Source organism: Lontra canadensis, unplaced genomic scaffold (assembly GCF_010015895.1).
Source record: "Lontra canadensis isolate GAN:19392208 unplaced genomic scaffold, GSC_riverotter_1.0 scaffold8, whole genome shotgun sequence".
NCBI lineage: Eukaryota > Metazoa > Chordata > Mammalia > Carnivora > Mustelidae > Lontra > Lontra canadensis.
The window spans coordinates 29,659,354-29,681,817 of record NW_022631002.1 but is presented as its reverse complement, the minus strand read 5'-3'; the positions used below and the strand labels follow the sequence as shown (position 1 = coordinate 29,681,817).

General features: G+C 35.8%; 1 protein-coding gene across 9 annotated transcripts in view; it reads left to right on the top strand.

Annotated features, from left to right (window-relative positions):
* Window positions 1–22,464, top strand: part of CHD9 (chromodomain helicase DNA binding protein 9) — a 212,261-nt gene that overhangs the window by 69,934 nt on the left and 119,863 nt on the right. For 7 of the 9 annotated variants that reach the window (XM_032854469.1, XM_032854470.1, XM_032854473.1 and 4 more), the window contains exon 2: window positions 3,291–4,913. In XM_032854469.1, coding sequence (XP_032710360.1) covers window positions 3,456–4,913 — 1,458 coding nt within the window. In that variant the 5' untranslated portion in view covers window positions 3,291–3,455. Of the gene's footprint in view, window positions 1–3,290; window positions 4,914–11,594; window positions 11,673–22,464 lie in introns of those variants that run through there. The other 2 variants (XM_032854474.1, XM_032854475.1) reach the window with 2 other exon arrangements.

Below are 22,464 nucleotides of genomic sequence, written 5' to 3'. Positions count from 1 at the left end.
TTCCCTCTCAAATAAATAAATAAATCTTAAAAAAAAAATCTCTGAAATTGGGATATGTCTCAGTACCCATGTGCCAGGTGGGGGTCATGGAGTACTTACCTGTATGTACACACACTTAGTCATAGTTGTTTATATTGCCATCACCAGTTGGGCTATGTACATTAGTACTACACATGCGTTATTTAAAATGTCCTTTTTTTGGGGCACCTGGGTGGCTCAGTTGGTTGAAGCCTCTGCCTTTGGCTCAGGTCATGATCCCAAGGTCCTGGGATCGAGCCCTGCATCGGGCTCTCTGCTCAGCAGGGAGCCTGCTTCCCTTCCTCTCTCCGCCTGCCTCTTTGCCTGCTTGTGATCTCTGTCTGTCAAATAAAAAAATAAAATCGTTAAAAATAAATAAATAAAAAATAAAAATAAAATGTCTTTTTTTTTTTTTTTTTTTTTTTTGGCAAGTAGGCTCCACGCCCAGTGCAGAGCCCAACAGAAGGTTTGAACTCAAAACCATGAGATCAACCTGAGTCGAGATCAAGAGTAGGGCACCGAACCAACTGAGCCATCCTGGTGCCCCTAAAATGTCCTTAAAAAATATACTATTTTCCCGTATTTAACCAAAATGTTATTGATTATGTAGAGAGGCACAGAAACAGAGTAGCAGAGCATAAATTTAATATTAGTGAAGCAAATATTTGTTGTCGAAGAAATGACAGCAATTCACATTTACTTACAGAGCAGTAATCAAGTATTTTATGGACCAAGCAGACTATCTTAAGGCAGAAGAAATTATCAGATTCTTTTGAATAAGACTAAGTCTAAAATCCTTTGAAATGGTATAGTGCCGTAGCGTAACTGGCAGCATTTTCTTTTCTTTCTTTCTTTTTTTTTTTTTTTTTAACATTATATCAACTAATGATGTACCTCATACTTGATGACATACTGGATTTGGTAACTTTCATTGTATTTCTTTTTTTGTGTTCCTCTTGATAAATAATCATACAACCGTATAAAATCGTAAGACATTGCTTTCCTGATTAATAACTTAAGTGTACATAGATGTTCCACAGTCTGGAGTCTGAAGCAGAAACTAATAAGATACATTCCAGAGAAGTGATTTAACCTACCCTCTATTTTGCCAATGGCCTTGTTCAATTCAGACCACATAGCCTTTCATCTGCCCTGTCTCACAATTATAAAATCTGGAAAAATAACTCTTTCCATATTTTTCTTCTTCCAAAATCATATATTTGTTAAAGGACTTAGGTACATACCATTGTGATTAATAATAAGGCAGTTTCCAATTAAAATTAACGTAGAATTGGGACCCCTGGGTGGCTCAGTTGGTTAAGCCGCTACCTTCAGCTCAGGTCATGATCCCAGGGTCCTGGGATCGAGTCCCACTCGGATTCCTTGCTCAGTGGGAAGCCTGCTTCTCTCTCTGTCCCTGCCTGCCACTCTGCCTGCTTTTGCGCTCTGTCTCTGACAAATAAAGTCTTTTTAAAAAATTTAACATAGAATTTTTCAAAAGTATTTCCTTTTTTTTTTTTTTAATACTTATTTGAGAGAGAGAGAGAGAGATCACAAGTAGGCAGAGAGGCAGGCAGAGAGAGAGGGGGGAAGCAGGCTCCCTGCTGAGCAGAGAGCCCCATGCGGGGCTCGATCCCAGGACCCTGAGATCATGACCTGAGCCGAAGGCAGAGGCTTAACCCACCAAGCCACCCATGCGCCCCTCAAAAGTATTTCTACATTAAAATAGTGAGCATTTTCTTTAAGAAATTTCTGTTTTCTAATATGGACCTCCCAAAATAGAAGTTCTGGAAAAATTTCTTAGGACTTTGCTAATATTTAATTAAACTAATATGTAGAGCAGCAGGAACCTTCATTTGTGGTTCTCTTGGCAAGTAGAGCACAGCCATAAATTACCTTTGTTAAAAATGTTTGGAGAGCTACAGATCTGGAACAAAATTAGCTAGCCATTTCATATTAATGAGTAACCTATTAGATCCTTTCCACACATAAATAGCATGTATGTGTGTGTATATGTACATATATTCATGTAAATGTAGTCATTTTTGCTCTTCAGACTATCATAAGACTAATTCATTGCTTAGCTCAAGCTACTGTTTATTTTTGCCTCAGCTTAATTGTCACCACACATTTATTTACACAGTTTAGTAAATAAGCAATATTCCAGTATTCCAAATGACTTAATGAGGGCAGGAGAGAGATTTAGGGACAGAGTAATGAATATAACCATTAACTGAAAGATTCTTGCTTTTGCTACATGAGTATCTAAATCAGTTGGCTGTTAGGAAGGCTGATCTTCCATGTAGATGAGCCATGAACCATGGTAGCAGTATGTGGGAACATCCCAGCCATCCCCTGTCTGCATTGTCTGTCAACTGACCAGATGCTTAACTCGTCTCATTTGGCCCAGTTTAATATGATCTCATGCAAATGTTGTTCTTATTTATTTATTTATTTATTTAAGAGCGGGAGAGAGAGAATCTGAAGCAGACTGCACACTGAGCACAGAGTCCAACACTGGGCTCAATCCAACGACTGCGAGATTGACCTGAGCTGAAACCAAGAGTCAGTTGCCCAACCAACTGAGCCACCCAGGCACCGCATACAATTGTTGTTCTTCATGTATTTCTGCATATACTGTATGAAACAAGAAGATTCATCTGTTCAAGAGGTCTAGAGCAAAATATCACAACACACTAATCTGAGAAAATCTGGTATCAGCTATCTTAACAAGCTGTTACTTTGAAGTGTAATACGTATATATTTTAAACATGTCATAGCTGCTGGGGAGTGATGGTCATTTTGTGGTGGAGGAGAGAGTCTGACATACCATTCTTAGGTTTACATTCTTTCATCAAAATATATGAACTTCAGCAGCACCTGGGTAGCTCAGTCAGTTGAGCATCCGACTCTTGATCTCAGCTTAGGTCTTGATCTCACAGTTGAGTTCCAGCCCCACGTTGGGCTCCATGCTAACTATGGAGCCTACTTTAAAAAATATGTGTATATATGTATGTATGTGTGTAAACATATATATATGAACTTGAAATTGAAGTACTATGCATTATTACTTTCAAATGCATACAGTCATGTCCCATGCACCAGCATTTTTTTCCTTGTATGGAATATCAATGAGCTTTTTGCAATTTTTAATCATTCTACCAAAAAATACTGTACACCAAGATTGTATGTTTTTTACACCATATATAAACTTTGTAGAACTTTAATGAATTCTCATCATTAAACTTGAATTGTTTTTCTTATTTTCCTAGGATTCTGACACTTCATGACATGTCATTATCTAGAGCAATAATGAACATTGACCTGTTTCGGATTAGTTGATGACCTTTGGCAATGATCCAATAATATCCACTACACGGAAGCTGAATATACTTCATTTGGAGTGAATAGCCCGGATTGTCACTGGATTTTTCAAGATGACAGATCCAATGATGGACTTTTTTGATGATGCCAATCTTTTTGGTGAGACCTTAGAAGGTTTGTCAGATGATGCATTTGTTCAACCAGGACCTGTTTCACTAGTTGATGAATTGAACTTAGGCGCAGAATTTGAGCCTTTGCACATAGACTCACTGAACCATGTTCAAGGTACTCCAACACATCAGAAGATAACTGATTATGAGCAGTTAAATCAGTTTGACTCAATGAAATTTCACCAAGTCAATCAGCCTTTTGGTAGCCCAGCTGAACATGTGTTATCTCCACACTCTCAGTTTAATTGTTCTCCGATCCACCCCCAAAACCAGCCCAATGGTTTGTTTCCAGATGTAGCAGATGGCAGTCCAATGTGGGGCCATCAGACAGCTACCAGCATTTCCAATCAAAATGGGTCTCCTTTTCACCAACAAGGACATTCTCACTCTATGCATCAAAATAAAAGCTTTGTGGTACACCATGACTTTGCCTTATTTCAGGCCAGTGAACAACAAACACAGTGCACTTCACTACGCTCACAACAAAACAGAAATAACCTTAACCCAGGGCAGAATTCTCTCAGCCAGTCTAAAAATTTTATGGATGTTAATGTTTCTGGTCCGCACAGAGTCAGTGTTAACCACCCTTCACAGATCCCTAATGCATCTACGTCGCAACAGTCTCTTTCAATGCAGCAATTTTCCCAAACGTCAAATCCTTCAGTTCACTTCCTCAAGTGTAGCAATCCTCAAGAAGGGAATTTCAATGGACCTTCTCCAAATATGACTTCTTGTTCTGTCAGTAACTCACAGCAGTTTTCTTCACATTATTCCTTTTCCAGTAATCATGTCTCACCAAACAGTCTTCTGCAGGCCTCTGCAGTGCTTGCACCTAATCACACAAATCAGACTTTATCCGATTTTACCGGAAGTAACTCCTTTTCACCTCATAGGGGAATCAAGCAAGAATCCACTCAGCATATGCTAAATCCCAATACATCGTTGAATTCAAATAATTTCCAAATGTTGCATTCATCACATCCTCAGGGTAATTATAGCAATTCAAAATTATCTCCTGTGCACATGAACTTCCCAGATCCTGTTGACTCAGGAACTCAAATGGGCCATTTCAATGATCACGTAGAAACTAATGGCTTTTCATCTTTAGAAGAGAATTTACTTCATCAAGTGGAGTCTCAGACTGAGCCGTTTACAGGACTTGACCCAGAAGACCTCCTCCACGAGGGTCTCCTTCCCCAGTTTGACGAGGCCGCATTTGGACAAGATCATTCAAGTCATGTTTTAGATCATGACCTTGAACGGCAGTTTACTTCACATCTTGTAACTCGGCCTTCGGATATGACTCAAACACAGCTGCATGGCCAGGCTCGGAGTTGGCACTCTTCGCTTTCCAATCATCAACATTTACATGACAGAAATCGCCTATATTTACAGCGACAGGTATGTGGCTCCTTTATTTTGGTGAGTTGGGATAGGATGGGCTTTTTTTTTTTCTCTTTTTTTGAGTTAATTTTATGTGAGACATATCCAGGATTTCTCAAACTTAGGCATATTTTGACATAGTTTCTATCGCTTTAACAGTCTTATATTTGAAAGTGATTTTGATGTGTTCAAAGCAATACATTAACTTCTATATTTAGAAAATGATAAGGTTTTAGGACCTTTTTTGTAACTTTGGATTATAATTGCCTTTAACAGAATGATTTATTACCAAAAATGAAAACCATAATTAAAAGGTACAATAGACTGGGAACATTTTGTCACAAATGTAATGAACATAGTGTTAATATTCCTATAAAAAGTTCATATAAATTGATAAGCAAACTTTTAGAACTTCACTTGATAACTAAATAAAGCAGAAGAGCTGGAATTCACAAAAGGGTAAGTTGAATTAGTAAACAGAACACTCAGAATAATATGCAACTTTAATAATTCAATTTGCAGCCTGGTTTTATTTTTATGTATTAGAAAAAAATTTTTGGTTAATGCTGACACATTTATGGTGACATTGGAACTTATATAGCTTTGTTAATTGACACAGATATTTTGGGAAAGAGTTTGATAGTAAATTTGATTATAAAAATACTTTATCACAATAACCCAAACACAGGAAAAGTAATATACCCAAGAATATTTTTGTTACACTATCTCTACAGGACAAGTGGAAGCATCATAGTTTATTATCATAGAGTATTAGATGGACTATTACAGGCATTAAGAAGTTTGAAGACTAACACTGACAATATGTTAGTGATGGGGGAAAACCATAATTCAAAATTAAGATCAAAGTAAAGCGGTTAAGAGGATAAGCTCAGGTACCAAACTACCTGGATTAGAACCTTGGCTACTGTTACTTACTGCTGTGTGACTTTTAGCTAGTTAAGAGAATTTCATTCTGTCTCATTTGCCTTATCTTCTAAGAGCAGAGTACTAACAGGATCTACTTAATAGGTCTTTGATAAAAATTAAAAGGGTTGTAATATGTGAAAATACTGAGAACTGTGCCTAGCATATAGTAAGCACTTAATGTTTTTATAATTTTTTTCATAGCAGTATGAAAATACACATGGAAAAAAATATTGAAAGGAGATAGATTGTTTTAGGGTAGTACAATTATACTTTCCTTTGTTTCTATAGTTACAGCCATGTTACTCTGTTGTTTCTATAATAAAAATATATTTAATGTAATATTTTATCACTTACCTGAAATCTTGTTGAATTAAGGATTCCTAAAATGCTTCAATACTTTGGTTACCTGTGAGATCTGGTGGACAGTGTAATATATCACAGTACTTGAAATTAAACGTTTAGGGACCATTTATTCATCTCAAAGCCTTGAAATGTTTGAAGAAGATAAACTCTTTATCTTTTCCTTTAGTTTTGTTTTATTTCTGCTTCCAATGGTATTTTCAGTACATTTTTTGAAATGTCTGGATAGATTTTAAGATCGTTAAAAGGCACTCACTCTTAAACCTTCCCTCCTCTTTTGTGGCCTGAATAGAATATTATGATTTTGCTCCCTCTACTGGAAGAGGATCAAGCATCTTCTTTAGAAGGACCCTGGGAAAAACCTTTACTTCTTGAACCTTAAGTCATCTGTCCTCTTAATATGAAGTTTTCTGACTAGTTGGGACTAGTCATTTTGTGTAGCATATACTTGAAGGAGTGAAGCCCGAAATTTATTTATTTTATACTTTTGTTTTGCTAGGTCCTTGTCATCATTGTAGTTTTTCTTTAATTCATGTTTTCCTAAACATGTTCCATTGGCTTTGAAAGAAGTTATAGATTTGGAGTGAATAAAGGGTAATTTTTAAATAACTAAAGTAGTTCCCAATGCTAACGTGTAGGTGGTATAATCTGAGAGAAATTTTTTTCAGAACCATCCTAAGCAACCTTTCATAAATCATCTTACTCTACTGATAAATTCATAAGGCTTTATTTAAACGTATTTACCTTTTTGTTTCAGAGTTTGTTTTGTTTTGCTAACTTCTTGTTCTTTATGTTGAAAAACAGATCAAGGGCAGTTGGTTTGGGATAATTTTTTGACTTATTGAAAAGCTATTCTTAAGTTTCCTAGAATTTCTTAGTGTTAAGAATGATATTTGGGAATTGTTGATTGTGGGGGTGAAGAGGAGGGATAGATTTGGTAAAGAAGGTAAAGGATTATTATGATTGAGTTTTATGGATTGTATGTAGGTTTTATATGTACTGAATTATAGGTCACATATCCTACATATGTGAAATTCGTATGATTTGGCATGTGTAATATGTCGTAAATTTTGACAGAGCTTTACAAGTTTATTTTGCCTGTGTAATTTTTGGCATATTCTGGATGGTTATGTTTATTACATAGCAAAAATGTCATATTAATAAGGAGTTTTATTATGGTCTTTCCCCAGATTCTGTGGAAATAAACTTTTTAAAAGATTTTTTTTAACTGTCTGTCTTAATTGCAGTAATTTCATTTCAGACTAAATTAGCATTGCTAAATATGTACAGATGTTAAGAGATGAAAAAATAATAAAGTGGCATAATTTTTGGTATATCAAAATTTTTAAATGAGATACATTTTATATAGCCAAAACAAGATATTCTTTAACCCAATGTGTGAAAATTCACGATGGCACTCTATTCAGAATTCCGGAAAGCTTCAGTGAGAATGTTGAATATGTAAAGAATACTTCTAAGCCTTGCTTTTACTTATTTCCCAACTGAGATGGGGTGGTTTTGGTTATAATTTCAGATGTCTTGAAGTACGTACTCTGTGTCAGTCCTTAAAAACAGTGAATATTGCTGAGAACATTTCTTGTATAATTGACTCTAGAATTTTACCACTAAATAAGAGAAAAGAGGGGTGCCTGGGTGACTCAGTGGGTTAAAGCTTCTGCCTTCGGCCCAGGTCATGATCCCAGGGTCCTGAGATTGAGCCCCGCATCGGGCTCTCTTCTCAGCGGGAAGCCTGCTTCCCCCTCCTCTCTCTCGGCCTGCCTCTCTGCCTACTTGTGATCTCTGTCAAATAAATAAATAAAATATTTAAAAAAAAAAAAGAGGAAGGAAAAAAGGTAGGAAGCTAGCAAGTGTTCCTAAATGTAAGTGCTCACGAAACATAGTACAGAAAATACTAGCCTTATTTTCATGTGTAATTTTTAGAGCAGAGGAATTTTGAGAAAAAAAAATACCATAAACTTTTCATTGCTCCCTTGTGACAAACACTTTCTCCTATTTAATAACACAAAATCTTGCATTTTTGGGGCGCCTGGGTGGCTCAGTGGATTGAGCCTCTGCCTTCGGCTCAGGTCATGATCTCAGGGTCCTGGGATCGAGTCCCGCATCGGGCTCTCTGCTCAGCAGGGAGCCTGCTTCCCTCTCTCTCTCTGCCTGCCTCTCTGTCTACTTGTGATCTTTCTCTGTCAAATAAATAAATAAAATCTTTTAAAAAAAAAAATCTTGCATTTTTGTCTTATTTGTGAAGTAGAAATCACATAGAGGATTATGTGATCTCTCAATGTTTATAAATTCAACTTACTATAAAATTTTGATAGCGGAGAAGAATATGTGGGATAGCTGAGATAGCAATCAAAACAAAAAATAGAATTTTAGGATAGACATAATGACACATAATTCCTTGTTGGCTTTGTACTCTGATGAATTCATCACTTTCTTTAGTATCTTGAATTTTTATTTCATTTTCTTCCTGAACATAGGGAATTTGTATTACTTACAAGCTTTTAAAGAAAGTAGAGAAAGACAGGTTTGAACAACCTATGTAAGACACATTTTAAAACAATGGATCGTTGTCTGATAAAAAATTTAATATGTGGTTATTAAAAAATTGGATCATATAGAAAACAAACCAAAACAAACAAAAATAAGTTGTAATAGCACTAGCACTGTTGACATTTTCTGTAGGAGTTTCTAGTGAGATCTGTTTTTTGTCTCATCCCTGTCCTCCATGAACATATTTCTGCATTTTTAAGAAATAAAGTTGGAATCATTATAGTTCATGCTTTTTGGCAAATGGCTTTTTTAACCTTCCAGTTAATATGTTGCAGACATCTTTCATGTCATTACCTATTTTTCTGAAAGTGATTTCGAATACCTGAATAGTTTACCATTGTAAGGTTGCTAAAGTACCATGTAAAAAATAAGGTTGTTTTTGAGACCTGGAAAAATCTGAATCAAGTTTAATTAAAATGTCTTTTTATTTTTCTTGCATGTACTACCATAATAATCCAATTTAAAGTAGGTGCACAGCAATAGCAAAAATTATGATGACTAACACATAGAGCACTTACTTTGTGCCAAAACTATTCTAAATACTTAATATTAACACATTGATCCCTCACAACAGTCCTTTTATTTGGTTATAGTTATTTCCTTGAATTTCCATGGGAGGAGACTGAGGTGCAGAGGACTTAAGTAGTATACTTCAAGTCATAGAGCCAACATGGGGATAGCCGGTGGCCAAGACAAGATTCAAACCAAGTTTGATCACATTATATGTGGTTGTAACCACTTTCACTTTCCTTCAAAGTGTGTTAATACATTGTAATATATAGTACTAATATACTAAATGGTCTTTCCCAGCTCCCTCTTCCTTTCAAAAATCTATCCTACTGATGAGGCAAAAACTTGCTTTAAAATCTCTAAGTGGAAAAGAGCATACATCTCATGTTTTCTGGCTGTATCAGCAGTCCTTTGTCCATTACAGAGGTAAAAACAACCCCGAAGCAAAGAGAAGTAAAGCAGAATAGCTGTTGCTTCCAAAAGTGTTGAGATATTTTTTTATAAAATTTTGTATAAGATGATAACAACAAATGTCTTGAAGGTAAACCTGATCATTATCTTTAAGTGTTTGAAGAACCTTAGAGGTCAGAAATAGGCCTACTAAGTGAGTCACAGAAAAGCAGATTATCGTGGGATATTAAGGAAGAAGTTTGAAATAAATGTCTTTTCATGAAAGCTTAAATAGAATGGTCTAGATCGGTTACAGAAAGAAGTCCTATAGTGAGTGTAAGATGGATTAAGTTAGTAGGTTCTTTACAACTCTTAAGACTGGTTGTAATTTTGGGTTTCATTGCAGGACATAATCATTCCTGTTGCCTATTTAGTTCCTGAGTGGTGTTACAAATAATGAAGAAAGGTAAAGAAATATGACAAGTTCTCTGCTATCCAGCAATGTCAGGGATTTATTACAGATGAGTAAAGTTTCCAGATAGTTCAATTGTATTCTTTAAAGCGTGAAATTCTTTAATTATACAGCTCCCCCTCTGGCCCACAGAGGGCGATGGTGATGGTGGTAGAATGCTTGACTGGGAAAGATGAAGAGAAATGGTTTTATAGGGAGGTCTTGTGTAATGGTAAGAGTGTGTAATGGTGTAATGGTAAGAATCCTCACTTAAAAATTTATTGGAACACATTAGATATGTGAAAATTATCTTAAGTAGAAACAGCTGATTTTGTATGTAAGTAAAGTTGTTTTTAAAAAGAGAGAAGGGAGGCACCTGGGTGGCTAAGTGGGTTAAGCCTCTGCCTTCGGCTCAGGTCATGATCTCAAGGTCCTGGGATCGAGCCCCGCATTAGGCGCTCTGCTCGGCAAGGATCCTGCTTCCCCCTCTCTCTCTGTCTGCCTCTCTGACTACCTGTGACCTCTCTCGCTCTCTCTCGTGCTCTCAAATAAATAAAAATAAAATAAAAAGAGAGAGAGAAAGGGCACTTAGGTGGCTCAGTTTGGTTAAGCGTCAGACTCTTGATTTTGGCTCAGGTCATGATATCTGGGTCACGGGATCAAACCCCTCTTGCAGTCAGCACTGAGTCTGCTTGAGATTCCCTCTCCCTCTGCCCCTTCCCCCATTTGCATGCTCGCTCTCTCTCCCTAAGATAAACAAATAAATGGAATCTTTAAAAAGAGAGGAAACTCTATGTAAAACTAAACTATGTAAAACTAAAGCAAGGGATTCGCTGTACGTTGTTCATATTCATTGAACTCAGAGGATCTCAAGCTCTTTACTAGGTTGTTGGTTTTTTCTCCCAGTGGTAACTTTTTTGAAGTCAAAAAAGCAACAGATGTATGAACAATTAAAAAACTTGTCACTCCACTTGTGCTCTAGACAAAAAGAGAAAAAAACTAAGGAATTTTTAGGCTGTCTCCTTGAACTAATTAAAAATCTTATAAAATACATCACTCAATTTATCCGAGTTTACTTAAATCTTTATGCATTTGGCATGGTATTGCTTATAAGAAGCTTCACAATTCTTAGTTGTATATGCCAGAAACTCAAAAGAGAAATTCTGTACAGGAATTTCCCATGTAGTTGCGCTTCCTCCCCCCCCCCCTCAGTTAAAGTAGTCTAGTTTTGGTTTTAACATTTCTGTCATGTCCTCAGAATTAAAATATTCTTTTTGAATGGGGAAATTTATATAATATTAGCTAGTTCTAGAATACAATCTTAATTATTAAACCATATACTCTAAATTGTAGAAAATCGAGCTCTGCACCGCCTGTCAAGAATCAGAGTAACAGAAACTCCAGTTCTTAGCAGTAGCTTTAAGGCTGTTGACCTCTCACATGCATACTTAAGGGTGAGAGGTGAACGGGAAGTGAATTCCAGGGGTGGGGAAGAGGCAGGCAGAAGTTGGTGAGAAATTTGTGGATTAGTGCAGTATGTGAAGAGCATGAGATCCAAGCCAAACTTCAAAGTAGGTCTAACGAAATTTTGTTGTATTTAATGTTATTGATGAGGTGCACTCCCAACTATCTTAGACTACTCAGTCATTTACTTCTTACTAATGTCTGAAATGGAGAACAACGCATTAGGGCTCCTGAGCCATTAAATTTTATACCTGTTATGATAACATAAATACAGAGTTGTTTAGGATACTTCAGTATGGGTGATCAGGTTTCTTGATTTGGGTATTTGGGCTGAGATTATTTTAAATTAAGGAAATATTTTAATACAATGCTTTGTGAGTAATATATGAAGTTAGTAAGTGCGTAGCTGGGAAGCTTGGACTGCAGTTGGAGTTAAGTAAGATCTGGTAATTCGCTGTGCTCGACTATGCAAATACTACCTTGCACGTTTATTATGCAAGAATACCTTGTGAATTACAAAAGAAGAGCAATCTTTAAAGTAATGTTTTTCCTACAGGTTTTCTTTTCAGGTTTGTGTACCTGAAAGCAGTGCAAGTTTACATTGACCATTTCATGAAATCATAGGATTTGGGAGCTGGACAAGATTTTACTCTATTCTCAAACACTCAAAAAGGCAGTAACAGTATTAGAGAAGTCATAACGTGCTTGCTAACTAGTTAGCAGATTCCTTTCGTATTAAACTCTACAGTGTTTTAAGAGCGATCTGAAATGAGAGTGATACCACGCTATGGTCAGACATTAATTTTACATTTACTGTGTTGTATTATAAAGCTTAGTTGTCTCCAAGTTGAGAAATATGGTATGGTTTAGGGGTTTTTTGTTTGTTTTGTGTAGGTAGCTTTTAATGTGTCATAAGTTTTTAACTATATCTTTATAGTTAGGTTTAAAAAATGTACCCTTACTGTTATTTGTCAAATGTAGGTATAAATTATATATACTGAATTTTATGTAACATCTGTGTTTTGGAAATGTTGCATTTTTAGTGCTTTTATTTGTTCAGACTTTACTGTATGTCTCCCAGGTGTATGCGATTATGTAGGCCATGAGGTTGTGAAAATGAATATGGTCCTTTGACTTTGAAGAGCTCCCATTGAAAATTGCATCATACTTTCCCATTGATCTATATTATAATTTCAGAGCTGTTCTCTTTTCATTTCTGATTCAGTTTTGTTGGACAGTGGTTTCTAGCACTTTCCCTTAGCCCTCCAGCTAAGTGACTTGGAATGAGTGATTTACAAACAAAAAATTAATTTCCTTGACCTATCCTGGTTAAAGGAAGTGTTGTAGTTTCTAGGTTAGCTCCTTGTCCCATGACATCTTAGCAATCTATCATTATTTGATTCTTCATATACATATAATATATGTGCGTATAATATACAACTGTCTGAGTCTAATTGCTTTTGTGAATGACAAAGCCAAGAAAGCAGGCCCTTTTCTTTTGAGCTTCTAATCTACTTAAATTTATTACAAACTATTGCTAAAGTCTTACAAAACTGTGCTGTGTTTTCAACTTGGAGCCCTGTTTTTTGTTTTTTTGTTTTTTTGTTTGTCTTTAAAAAAGACATAACTAGTTACCAAGAGATATATTATACTTATAAGATGATATTACTAGATAAATATCCTATGGCTTTTTTTTTTTCCTAAATACCTCAGGTGAAAGTGAGACTTAGAAGTAATTTTTTTTTAAACTACTATGGTAATCATTAAGAGTATGATTACAATGAGTTTTGGAACACTGAAAAAAAAATTAAATTTTAAAAAAAGATCCAATATCAATTAAAAAAAAAAAAAAAAGAGGGGCACCTGGGTGGCTCAGTGGGTTAAGGCCTCTGCCTTCGGCTCAGGTCATGATCCCAAGGTTCTGGGATCGAGCCCCGCATCGGGCTCTCTGCGCAGCGGGGAGTCTGCTTCCTCCTCTCTCTCTGCCTGCCTCTCTGCCTACTTGTGTCTACTACTACTGTCTGTCCAATGGATAAATAAAATCTTAAAAAAAAAAAAGAGTATGGTTACAGATAGAAATAGTAATAACATTTGTATAGTATTTTGAAAAGTGGTTCTTTTAACATAATTTGAGTCTTTAGTAATAATGTGGGGTGTATGCAAGTTAGTAATATTTCCCAGAATCTGCAGATGAAGTATTTGAAGTGTTGAGAGGGAGAACAACCTGTCTAAAATTAGACCACTACTAACTGCTTAGCAGAAACAGCACATGTTGCTCGAGCACCTGCTATTTGTGTATCAGGTGCTGTGCTAAGTACTAAAAGTACAAATAGAGACTTCTAAGGCTAGTCCTGTACTTTTGTTATTTTACAAGAAAAAAAAATGGGTCCAAATCAGCTTTAGTGATATTAGAAATGTCAGTGGTATGAATTTCTTCAGACTGTTTATTTTGAAAGTATCATTTATTTTTTCTAACTTTTTATTTTGGAAAAGTAATTTAAACTTACAGAAAAGGTGAAAGAATAATACAGTAAACAGCCATATTCCCATTCACACAGACTCACTAATTATTAATTTTTGGCATATTTGCTTTCCAATTTTATTTTTATAATAAAAGTTACTTTTTTTTTCTAATAAAAGGTACTTTTACTAAGTGATAAAACTTAGCATCACCAGTAACTAGATATCATGACACTTTACTCCCAAATACTTTAACATGGCTCTCCTCAGAACAGGTATATTCTCCTACAAGTATACAATCCTTTTATCATAATCAAGAAATTAGCAGGGGCAGCTAAGTGGGTTAAGTCTCTGCCTTCGGCTCAGGTCATGATCTCAGGGTCCTGGGATCAAGCCCTGCATCGGGCTCTCTGCTCAGCGGGGAGCCTTCTTTCCCCCCTCTCTCTCTGCCTGCCTCTCTGCCTACTTGTGGTCTCTATCTCTGTGTCAAATAAATAAATAAAATCTTAAAAAAAGAAAACATAAAAAATATTAAGAAAAACAAGAAATTAACAGATAGTAATAATAAATATCATGCTGTATAATCCTATACAATCCCATATAAATATATACAATCCAAATCCAAATTTTTAAAATTATCCCATAATATTCTTTAGAGACGTTTATTTTAAAATCCAGGATCCAGTCAAGCGCCAGGCAATGCGTTTAGCTCTTCTGTCCCCTTAAATCTTTAACCTCATACAGATTTTCTGGGCCTTTTTGTTGTTCTTTCCTGACATTGACATTTTTTAAAGTCCAGGCCAGTTGCCTGTATTTGTCTAATTGTTCTTCATAACATAACTTAAACATTTTTTATAACAATGTTGCGTCGATGATGTTGTATATCTCTATTGAATTACATTATGAAGTATGATGTTAGTTTGTCCCATTATCGGTTATGCTAAGTTTTATCATTTAGTAAAAGTACCTTTTCCCCTTTATAGTTAATAAGTAGAATTTTTCTATCGAGGATTGGACCCATAGATTTAGAAGAACATTAAATATGTTATAAGCCATTACTGTGCATATTCTTTTTGAATATTTGGCCACTGGGAATCCTTTCAGACCAACTCCATGCCTTTTTTTTTTTTAAGATTTTATTTATTTATTTGACAGAGAGATCACAGGTAGGCAGAGAGGCAGGCAGGGGGAGAGGGGGCAGAAGGCTCCCTGCTGAGCAGAGAACACGATGCGGGGCTTGATCCCAGGACCCTGAGATCACCCCTGAGATCATGACCTGAGCCGAAGGCATAGGCTCAACCCACTGAGCCACCCAGGCGCCCCAACTCCATGCCTTTTTAACATGTCCTCATCAGTCTCTAATTACTTCTCTACTTTCTGGTGCAAGAAGATGTTTTTAATTTCCCTCAGACCTGGAATCAGCCATTTCTTTAAGGAGCTCATTTGCTTTGTTTATCCTATGTAATGCCATGACATCTCCAAGTATTATTATGTAATTTCTTAGCTGTGTTTTGTGTTGGAAACTTGTGATCATTGAACAAATTCTGGAAATTTTTGATTCAATTTCCTAAGTACTTTGTCAACCTCTATGATTTTTGCATGGTGCTATGCTGTGTGTGAAGTTAAAAGTGGTCCTTTCTTGGCATTTGATTTAGGTACAATATACTTATATTGAACAGGGGGATTTAAGTTTTTTAAAAGGATAGATACAAATTTTTGAGAACATGCTATATGCTAAGCACTGAAGAAGTTGTAATTTTAAGACAGTTTTATCCATAAGATACTCATTTGTTGATGAATTCAACAAATGTATTTTTAATACCTGACATATTTAAGGCAGTATGGTAGGCTTTCTGCTTTTTTGGGTAACTTACAGGGGAGATAAGACCCTTATAACCAATAAGCATGAACCTCCCAAGTAATGTGTTGTCAGCAGTGTATGCCTAGATCAATACATAAGTAATTTAAAATGGTAGCAGGTACTAAAATACTAGTTTATGTAGCTTTATAAGATATTTTCATGTGTTTCCTCTTTGGGAATTTGTAATAGTTCAAATCTGTTAATGAAAGTGATCTATTTCTGGCATCTACTGACTGCCTAGTATGTGAAGAAATACAGACATTTGACAACTATAAAGGTAAAACATGTTCATTGAAATATTTAGAAAAAATTTAGAGACACAAGCAAGAGAAGTCATGCTTCATCACACCAACTAGAAATAATCCCTTTTTATATTTGGGGGCTCCTATGCTTTCAGTCTTTTTTGTGTGTATTGAAGTTGACACACTGACATACAGTTTATGTTTTTAGTCTCATACTCTCTGTTTACCTGTTTGTTTTCTGTATCAAATTTTAAGCTTTATTTAGATAAAATTGTCATATAATGAACTGAACATATTTCAAGTATACAGTTTGCTAAATTTTGGCGTGTATACACCAGTCATACCATCATCACAGTCAAGATAATGAACATACTTGGGCCACCTGAATGGCTCAGTCTGTTAAGTGTCTGCCTTTGGCTCAGAACATGATCTCCAGGTCCTGGGATCGAGCTGCACATCGGGCTCCCTGCTTAATAGAGAGTTTGCTTCTCCCACTGCTCATGCTCTTGCATGTGCACTCTCACTCTCTCGCTTTCTCTCTCTCTCTCAAATGAGTAAATAAAATCTTTAAAAAAATGAAAAAAGATAATGATCATACTCATCACCCTGAAAGGTTTCCTGTTGCTCCTTTCTTCATTTCCTACCTCCTCCACCACAGGTAACCACTGATCTGATTTCTGTCACTATAGACAGTCTGCATTTTTTCGAATTTTATACACATGAAATAATGTAATGTGTACTCTTTTTTATCTGGTTTCTTTTACTCAGCATAGTTGTTTTGAGATTCATCTAGTTGTTGCACCTATGGTCGTTCATTCCCTTTTGTTGCTGAATAGTATTCCGTTATATGGATATACCATAATTTGTTTACCCCTTTGCTTGTTGGAAGATGTGTTTCTAGTTTGGGATTATTATGAATAGCAGTGCTATGAACATTTATGTATCATCTTTGTGAGGGCATACACTTTTGTTTTTTCAGGACTAGGAGTATTTTATTTCATCTACTGAAAGATTCACATCTTTCATATTTTAAGACCTCTGACACTGGAATGTGTCTTTCAATCGATGGCATTTTAGAATCTCTCTTAGGGAAGCAAAAGTTGTGAAGTGGTAGGAGTCACCTGTACATGCATTCAAAGTGTCAGGGTGTCAGCAGCATGGAAGGAAATCCTGGAGACAGGAGCAGAAAGCACTCCTTTAACTGCTGGAAACCAATTGTTGTTGCAAGTGCTGGCAATATTTCTAGAGCCAGAATCAAAGAAAATTAGCTCTGCATAATTACAGAACCACGTTCAGGAGACTCTCAGCAGAGGCTTTTTGTGATATTACAGATTATTTTAGGAAATACTTCATCACTAGCTCTTCTCATGGCACAGAGGATAATTTTATGTGGCAGAACTTGGATATTGATTTCTCTAAGTGGAAAAGTGATGAAGAATTAGGACTCAGAATTTGGAAGCAGTTTTAGGAATACCTTCACTGATTTATTTCACTTACATTTTCCTTTGTATGTATGCACAAAGGTGTGACTTATAATAATAAAAAAAAAATCTATGTCTAATTGAGCCAAAACTCTGCCTTTCATTTTGGTTTTTTTTGGTTCTGTTTTTGGATAGTTTTTTTTCAAATGTATTCACCACCCTTTTCTTCTGTTGTGTAATCCCCATCCAGTGTGTTTCTTAAATCTTGTTTTCATTCATTTTAAGTCTTACACGTCTTCACTTAACATGTTCAATCTTTCCTCTAACTTACTGAACATTTAGAAGATAATTATAATAGTTGTACTACTATCCTTGTCTACTGCATCCATCATTAATGTCATTTCTGAGTCTGTGTTTGATGATTGATTTTTCTCCTCACTGTGGTTTGTGTTTGCTGCTGCTTTGCATGCCTGATAATTTTTGAATGGATGCCAGACATTTTGAATTTGACCTTGTTAAGTGATGGAAACTTTTACATTCCTATAAGTATTCTTGAGTTTTGTTCTGGGATACAGTTACTTGGAAATTGGATCATCTGTATAAGATCTGTTTTTAGGCTTTGTTAGGCTGGACTAGAGTAATCTTTAGTCTAGCATTAATTTTTCCCCACTACTGACACTATAGCCTTGTGAGTTCTCTGTCCAATACCTTGTGAAATACAAGCTTTTCCACTTTGGCTCATGGGGATATGAGCTATTCTTAGCCCTAGTGAGATGTCAGCTGCTTTCAAGTAGTTTGTTCTGGGCTTTGGTAGGTTCTCTACAAACTAGTAGCACCGACCAGTACTTACCTAAAGCTTTGAGAGGGGACTTTCTGAAGATCTCTGGTGGTGTTTCCCTGTGAACTTTCTCATCTCCAGAACTTTCCCCTGCAAACAGGTTTCCTTGGCTTTCTTGAACTTCCAGCTCTGTCTCCTCAACCCCAGGAGGCCATAAGATTGCACGTGGCTTCCTACTTTCCCTGTTCTGAAGTCTGGAAACCCTCTCCTTGAAGTAAGCTGGGATAGGAGGCAGTCTTAGCTCATTTGTTTTCCTTCTCTCAGGGATCACTGCCTGGGTTACATGTTGTCCAGTGTCTAAAAACTTGTTGTGTTATACATCTTGCCTGGTTTTTCAGTTGTGTCAAGTATGAAGGTAAATCCAATTCTTATTACTCCATCTTGGCCTTAATTGGAAGACTTATACTGCCATTTTAGTGACTTTATAATAATTTATAATACAGAAGCCCCATAATTTATTTAACCTGTTTATTATTCTTGGATAGTATAATAAACATCTTTGTAGATAAGTTGTTGTATATACCCATGATTAGACAGATTCCTAGAAAATCAAGGTAAATATATAGACTTTCCTTTGAAGACTTGTATAATTATGAATAATAATAAACATACAGAGAGCCAGTAAGTACTGAGCATTTATACTGACATTCATGGCTTTACATATATTTTCTCATTTAATTGAAACAACTCTGTGAGGTAGATCTTACCATTTACTCTTACAGATAGGGGCTTGAAGGATGAATGGTTAAATAGTTTGCTCAGGGTCATGCGGTAGAATATGGCAATGCAAGGTTTCAAGTAGGACTATGGAGCCCATACTATCCTCTGTTGCCTTAGGGTTTGGAAATATTGAAGCTGGAAGTGACCTATAGTCACATAGCAGTTTTTTATTGTTACTGTAACAAATAGTCACAAATCTGCTGTCTTCAGACAACATAAATTTATTATCTTATAGTCCTGGAAGTCATAGGTCTAAAATGGATCTCACTGGGCTGAAATCAAGGTGTTGGCAGGGCTGCATTCCTTCCTAGAAACTGTACAGGAGAATCCATTTTCTTGCCTTTGCCAGTGTATGGAGGCTACCCACATTCTGTGGCTTATGGCCCCATTCCAGCGTTGGCTGGTCAAGTCATTCTCTAATTGTATGACTGTCTTCTGCCTCTGTCTTCCACTTACAAGGACCCTTGTGATTACAGTAGATCCTTGGACAATCTAGGATAATCTCTCTCTGTGTTAAGATCAACCTTAATTTCACCTGCAGTCTGAATTCCCTTTTGCAGTATAACTGAACATATTCACAGATTTGGGGATTAGGAGGTCAATATCTTTGGGGTCATTATTCTGCCTTCCACAACGAATGAGGCCAATTAGAAGATATTCCTTTAAGGAATGAATCAACAAGGGCCTGTTTTACGACTTTATGACCTCACTTTATGAAGCTTCCCTGTTTGAGGATCTTATCCTTCTATGTTTCCTCTCTGCTTCTCATTCTAGGAATTATCTAGTGATCTAGACTTCAGTGATTTAGAGTTGGCTATCCAAAACTTAGAGTTTCAGATTTCCTAATAATGCATATTTAACTGATTTAAATAAATTCAGCAGTTTTTGGAAAAAAAAATTTGTTCATTCAATAATTACTTAGTAGACCCCTTGTCCTGTACCAGGCATTGCAGTAGGCACTTTTTATATGTTATCCCATTTTATCTTCACAATGATGTCATGATGTTAATAGTGGCATCTTAATTTATAAATGAGGAACCAGACTTAGGTTACCATAGTTTATAAATCACAGACCTAAGATTTGAACACAGATTCAAGAAAAGTAGATATTGAGAAAAGATAAAGAAGTTATAATTTTATAATGCATAATCTGCTAATTTTACTTATTTTAATAATTTACATTACTATTGACTACAAAATAATTTTACACAATTTCAAGTTAATAGTTACTAATGTAGTACTGTAGTACTACTACACGACTTGGTACTATTTTTTTTCCCCAGATAATCTGGGTTCCAAAGTGTAGCCATGTTTTATTTTGTAAAAAGGCTGTCGTTGACTCTGTTGCTTTATATCACGTGTGTTTAGCACTTTCTTAATGTTATTCATGTGGTTGTATCTTACTGAACTGAGGCCCAATACTAGAAAGTTGAAACCCTGAGTTTTTGTCATCAGATAAATGAGCTATTTATGAAGGAGAAGAATAAGATTTTATCTTTATTCTTGGCATCCATCACTTGTTTCTTAGTTCTGGTATAGGACAACAGATCTTCTAGAGGTGGGTCTTTGGGTGTAAGTTTCTTTGATAAAGGAGAAAAGTCAGTGCATATAATGTCTGGAGGACTGGGTTCAAGACACTGTCATACTATCATAGGAGTCTTAGGCAAGTTACCCTCCCTGCAGCTTTCTCATCTGTAATAATATGGATACATATTGTTGGAATTTCTGATTAATAAACTTGAAATGAATCTGAAAATGCTTTTATAAATTATTAAATCAGCTTGTTTAATGATTCCTTGTTTTAAGCATTCTTTTTAGCTTTAGAACTAGAAGTAGTTTTCATATGAATCTTTTTTTTTAAGTTTACATTTGTAGAAACTGAGAACCAGATGTGAAGTTTACATAGCTTTCTAGTGGCATAATCTAAAAAAGATTCCCTGATCCTATTTCCTTTTTATTGTTTTTTTTTCCTTATATAGCTGTTTATTTTGTATGCAGCCTTGTCCCTAATATTTGTGGGTCCCAGAGAAAGAGTACAAATGGAAGCTCTCATTTTTGTATGTCAGAATATTTAAAAGTTGTAAACAAAGCCAATAAACTGTTTAAGTATGTTCTGTCCTTCTTCCTTGACAAACAGAAGCATTGGTTTGAATTTAGAATTCTTGAATTCTCTGGAGTTGGACATCCAGAATATAGCAAAAGTGGACTGTTCTACTTCTCTTTCCAGCTCTGGTTTCATCCTACATGTCAAGGAGCCTCATGTACAAATGTGGTCTTCTCAGCCTCCATCTACAAGCTCAACATCCCTCTCTACATCTCTTTGTCCTAAGCAGACACATACTGGCAATATATATTCCTTGCCCTACAAGGAATTCCTTGAGAGAATAGCGTAGGGAATAGACCCAGGACAGACTCTGCAAGGAGGTGTGAGACTGTTTTAGGTAGAGAATTCCTGCATTCCTAGAGCATGTTTGGGGGGAGAGGAGGGATAATATATCTTTTTGGCCATGAGGTGGGGTGTGGCAAAGGAACCAGACCCTCCAAATCATGCTGCCCGAGGAAGGGGACCTCTTTTGCCTGATCTAAAGGGAAGTATTTTTCTTCATGAGCAGTGGCATGGATTTGACAAGTTAGTTGGTGAGAGCTAGTAAATTAGTGAGAGATGTGGGTAGCTTGCTATAACCAGGAGAATTATTTTCTCCCTGTGGAAATTATCTATATATTGGGCTCTGTATCAGTTAAAATATTGTCGATTTATGAAATACTTTTAAGAGTTTATGGGTGATGGTACAGTTTTAAAATTTTCCTAAAAACAAAGCTGTCTGTGTTCTTGGGATTCCAGACTTCAAAGTGAAATTGTCTTGTGAAAATGTGTATTTCCTGTCAATGAGTTGTTAGTACCTAGGCAGTAAATCAGGAAAGCTATTTTCTCTGTTTCTTTTTTTAATGAAAATTATTCAATATCAAAAAGAAAAAAAAAATTCAGTATCCAGAAAAGTTAATAAAGAAGAGTAAATAAATGCCTTTCATTTCAGTAATTGTTAACATTTTGCCATGTTTCTTTTATTTTTGTTTATAGATGAGTACCTAGATTTTGTTGGTTTTGGCTCTATGATTTGAAAGTAAATTGTAGTCATGAGACTTTACTTCTGAATACTTCATTATCCATCTCCTAAGAATGAAGAAATTCTTCTATGCAATCAGTATCATACCTGTTAATTAATAATTTTACATATCCTCGGAAATCTAATTCATATTCCAAGTTTCCCTACTTATTAGGACAAGCTTCTTAATTTTTTATCATTTTCATTTAAAATACTCCAATGAAATGCTTTAACCTTCTAGTTTTGATCATAA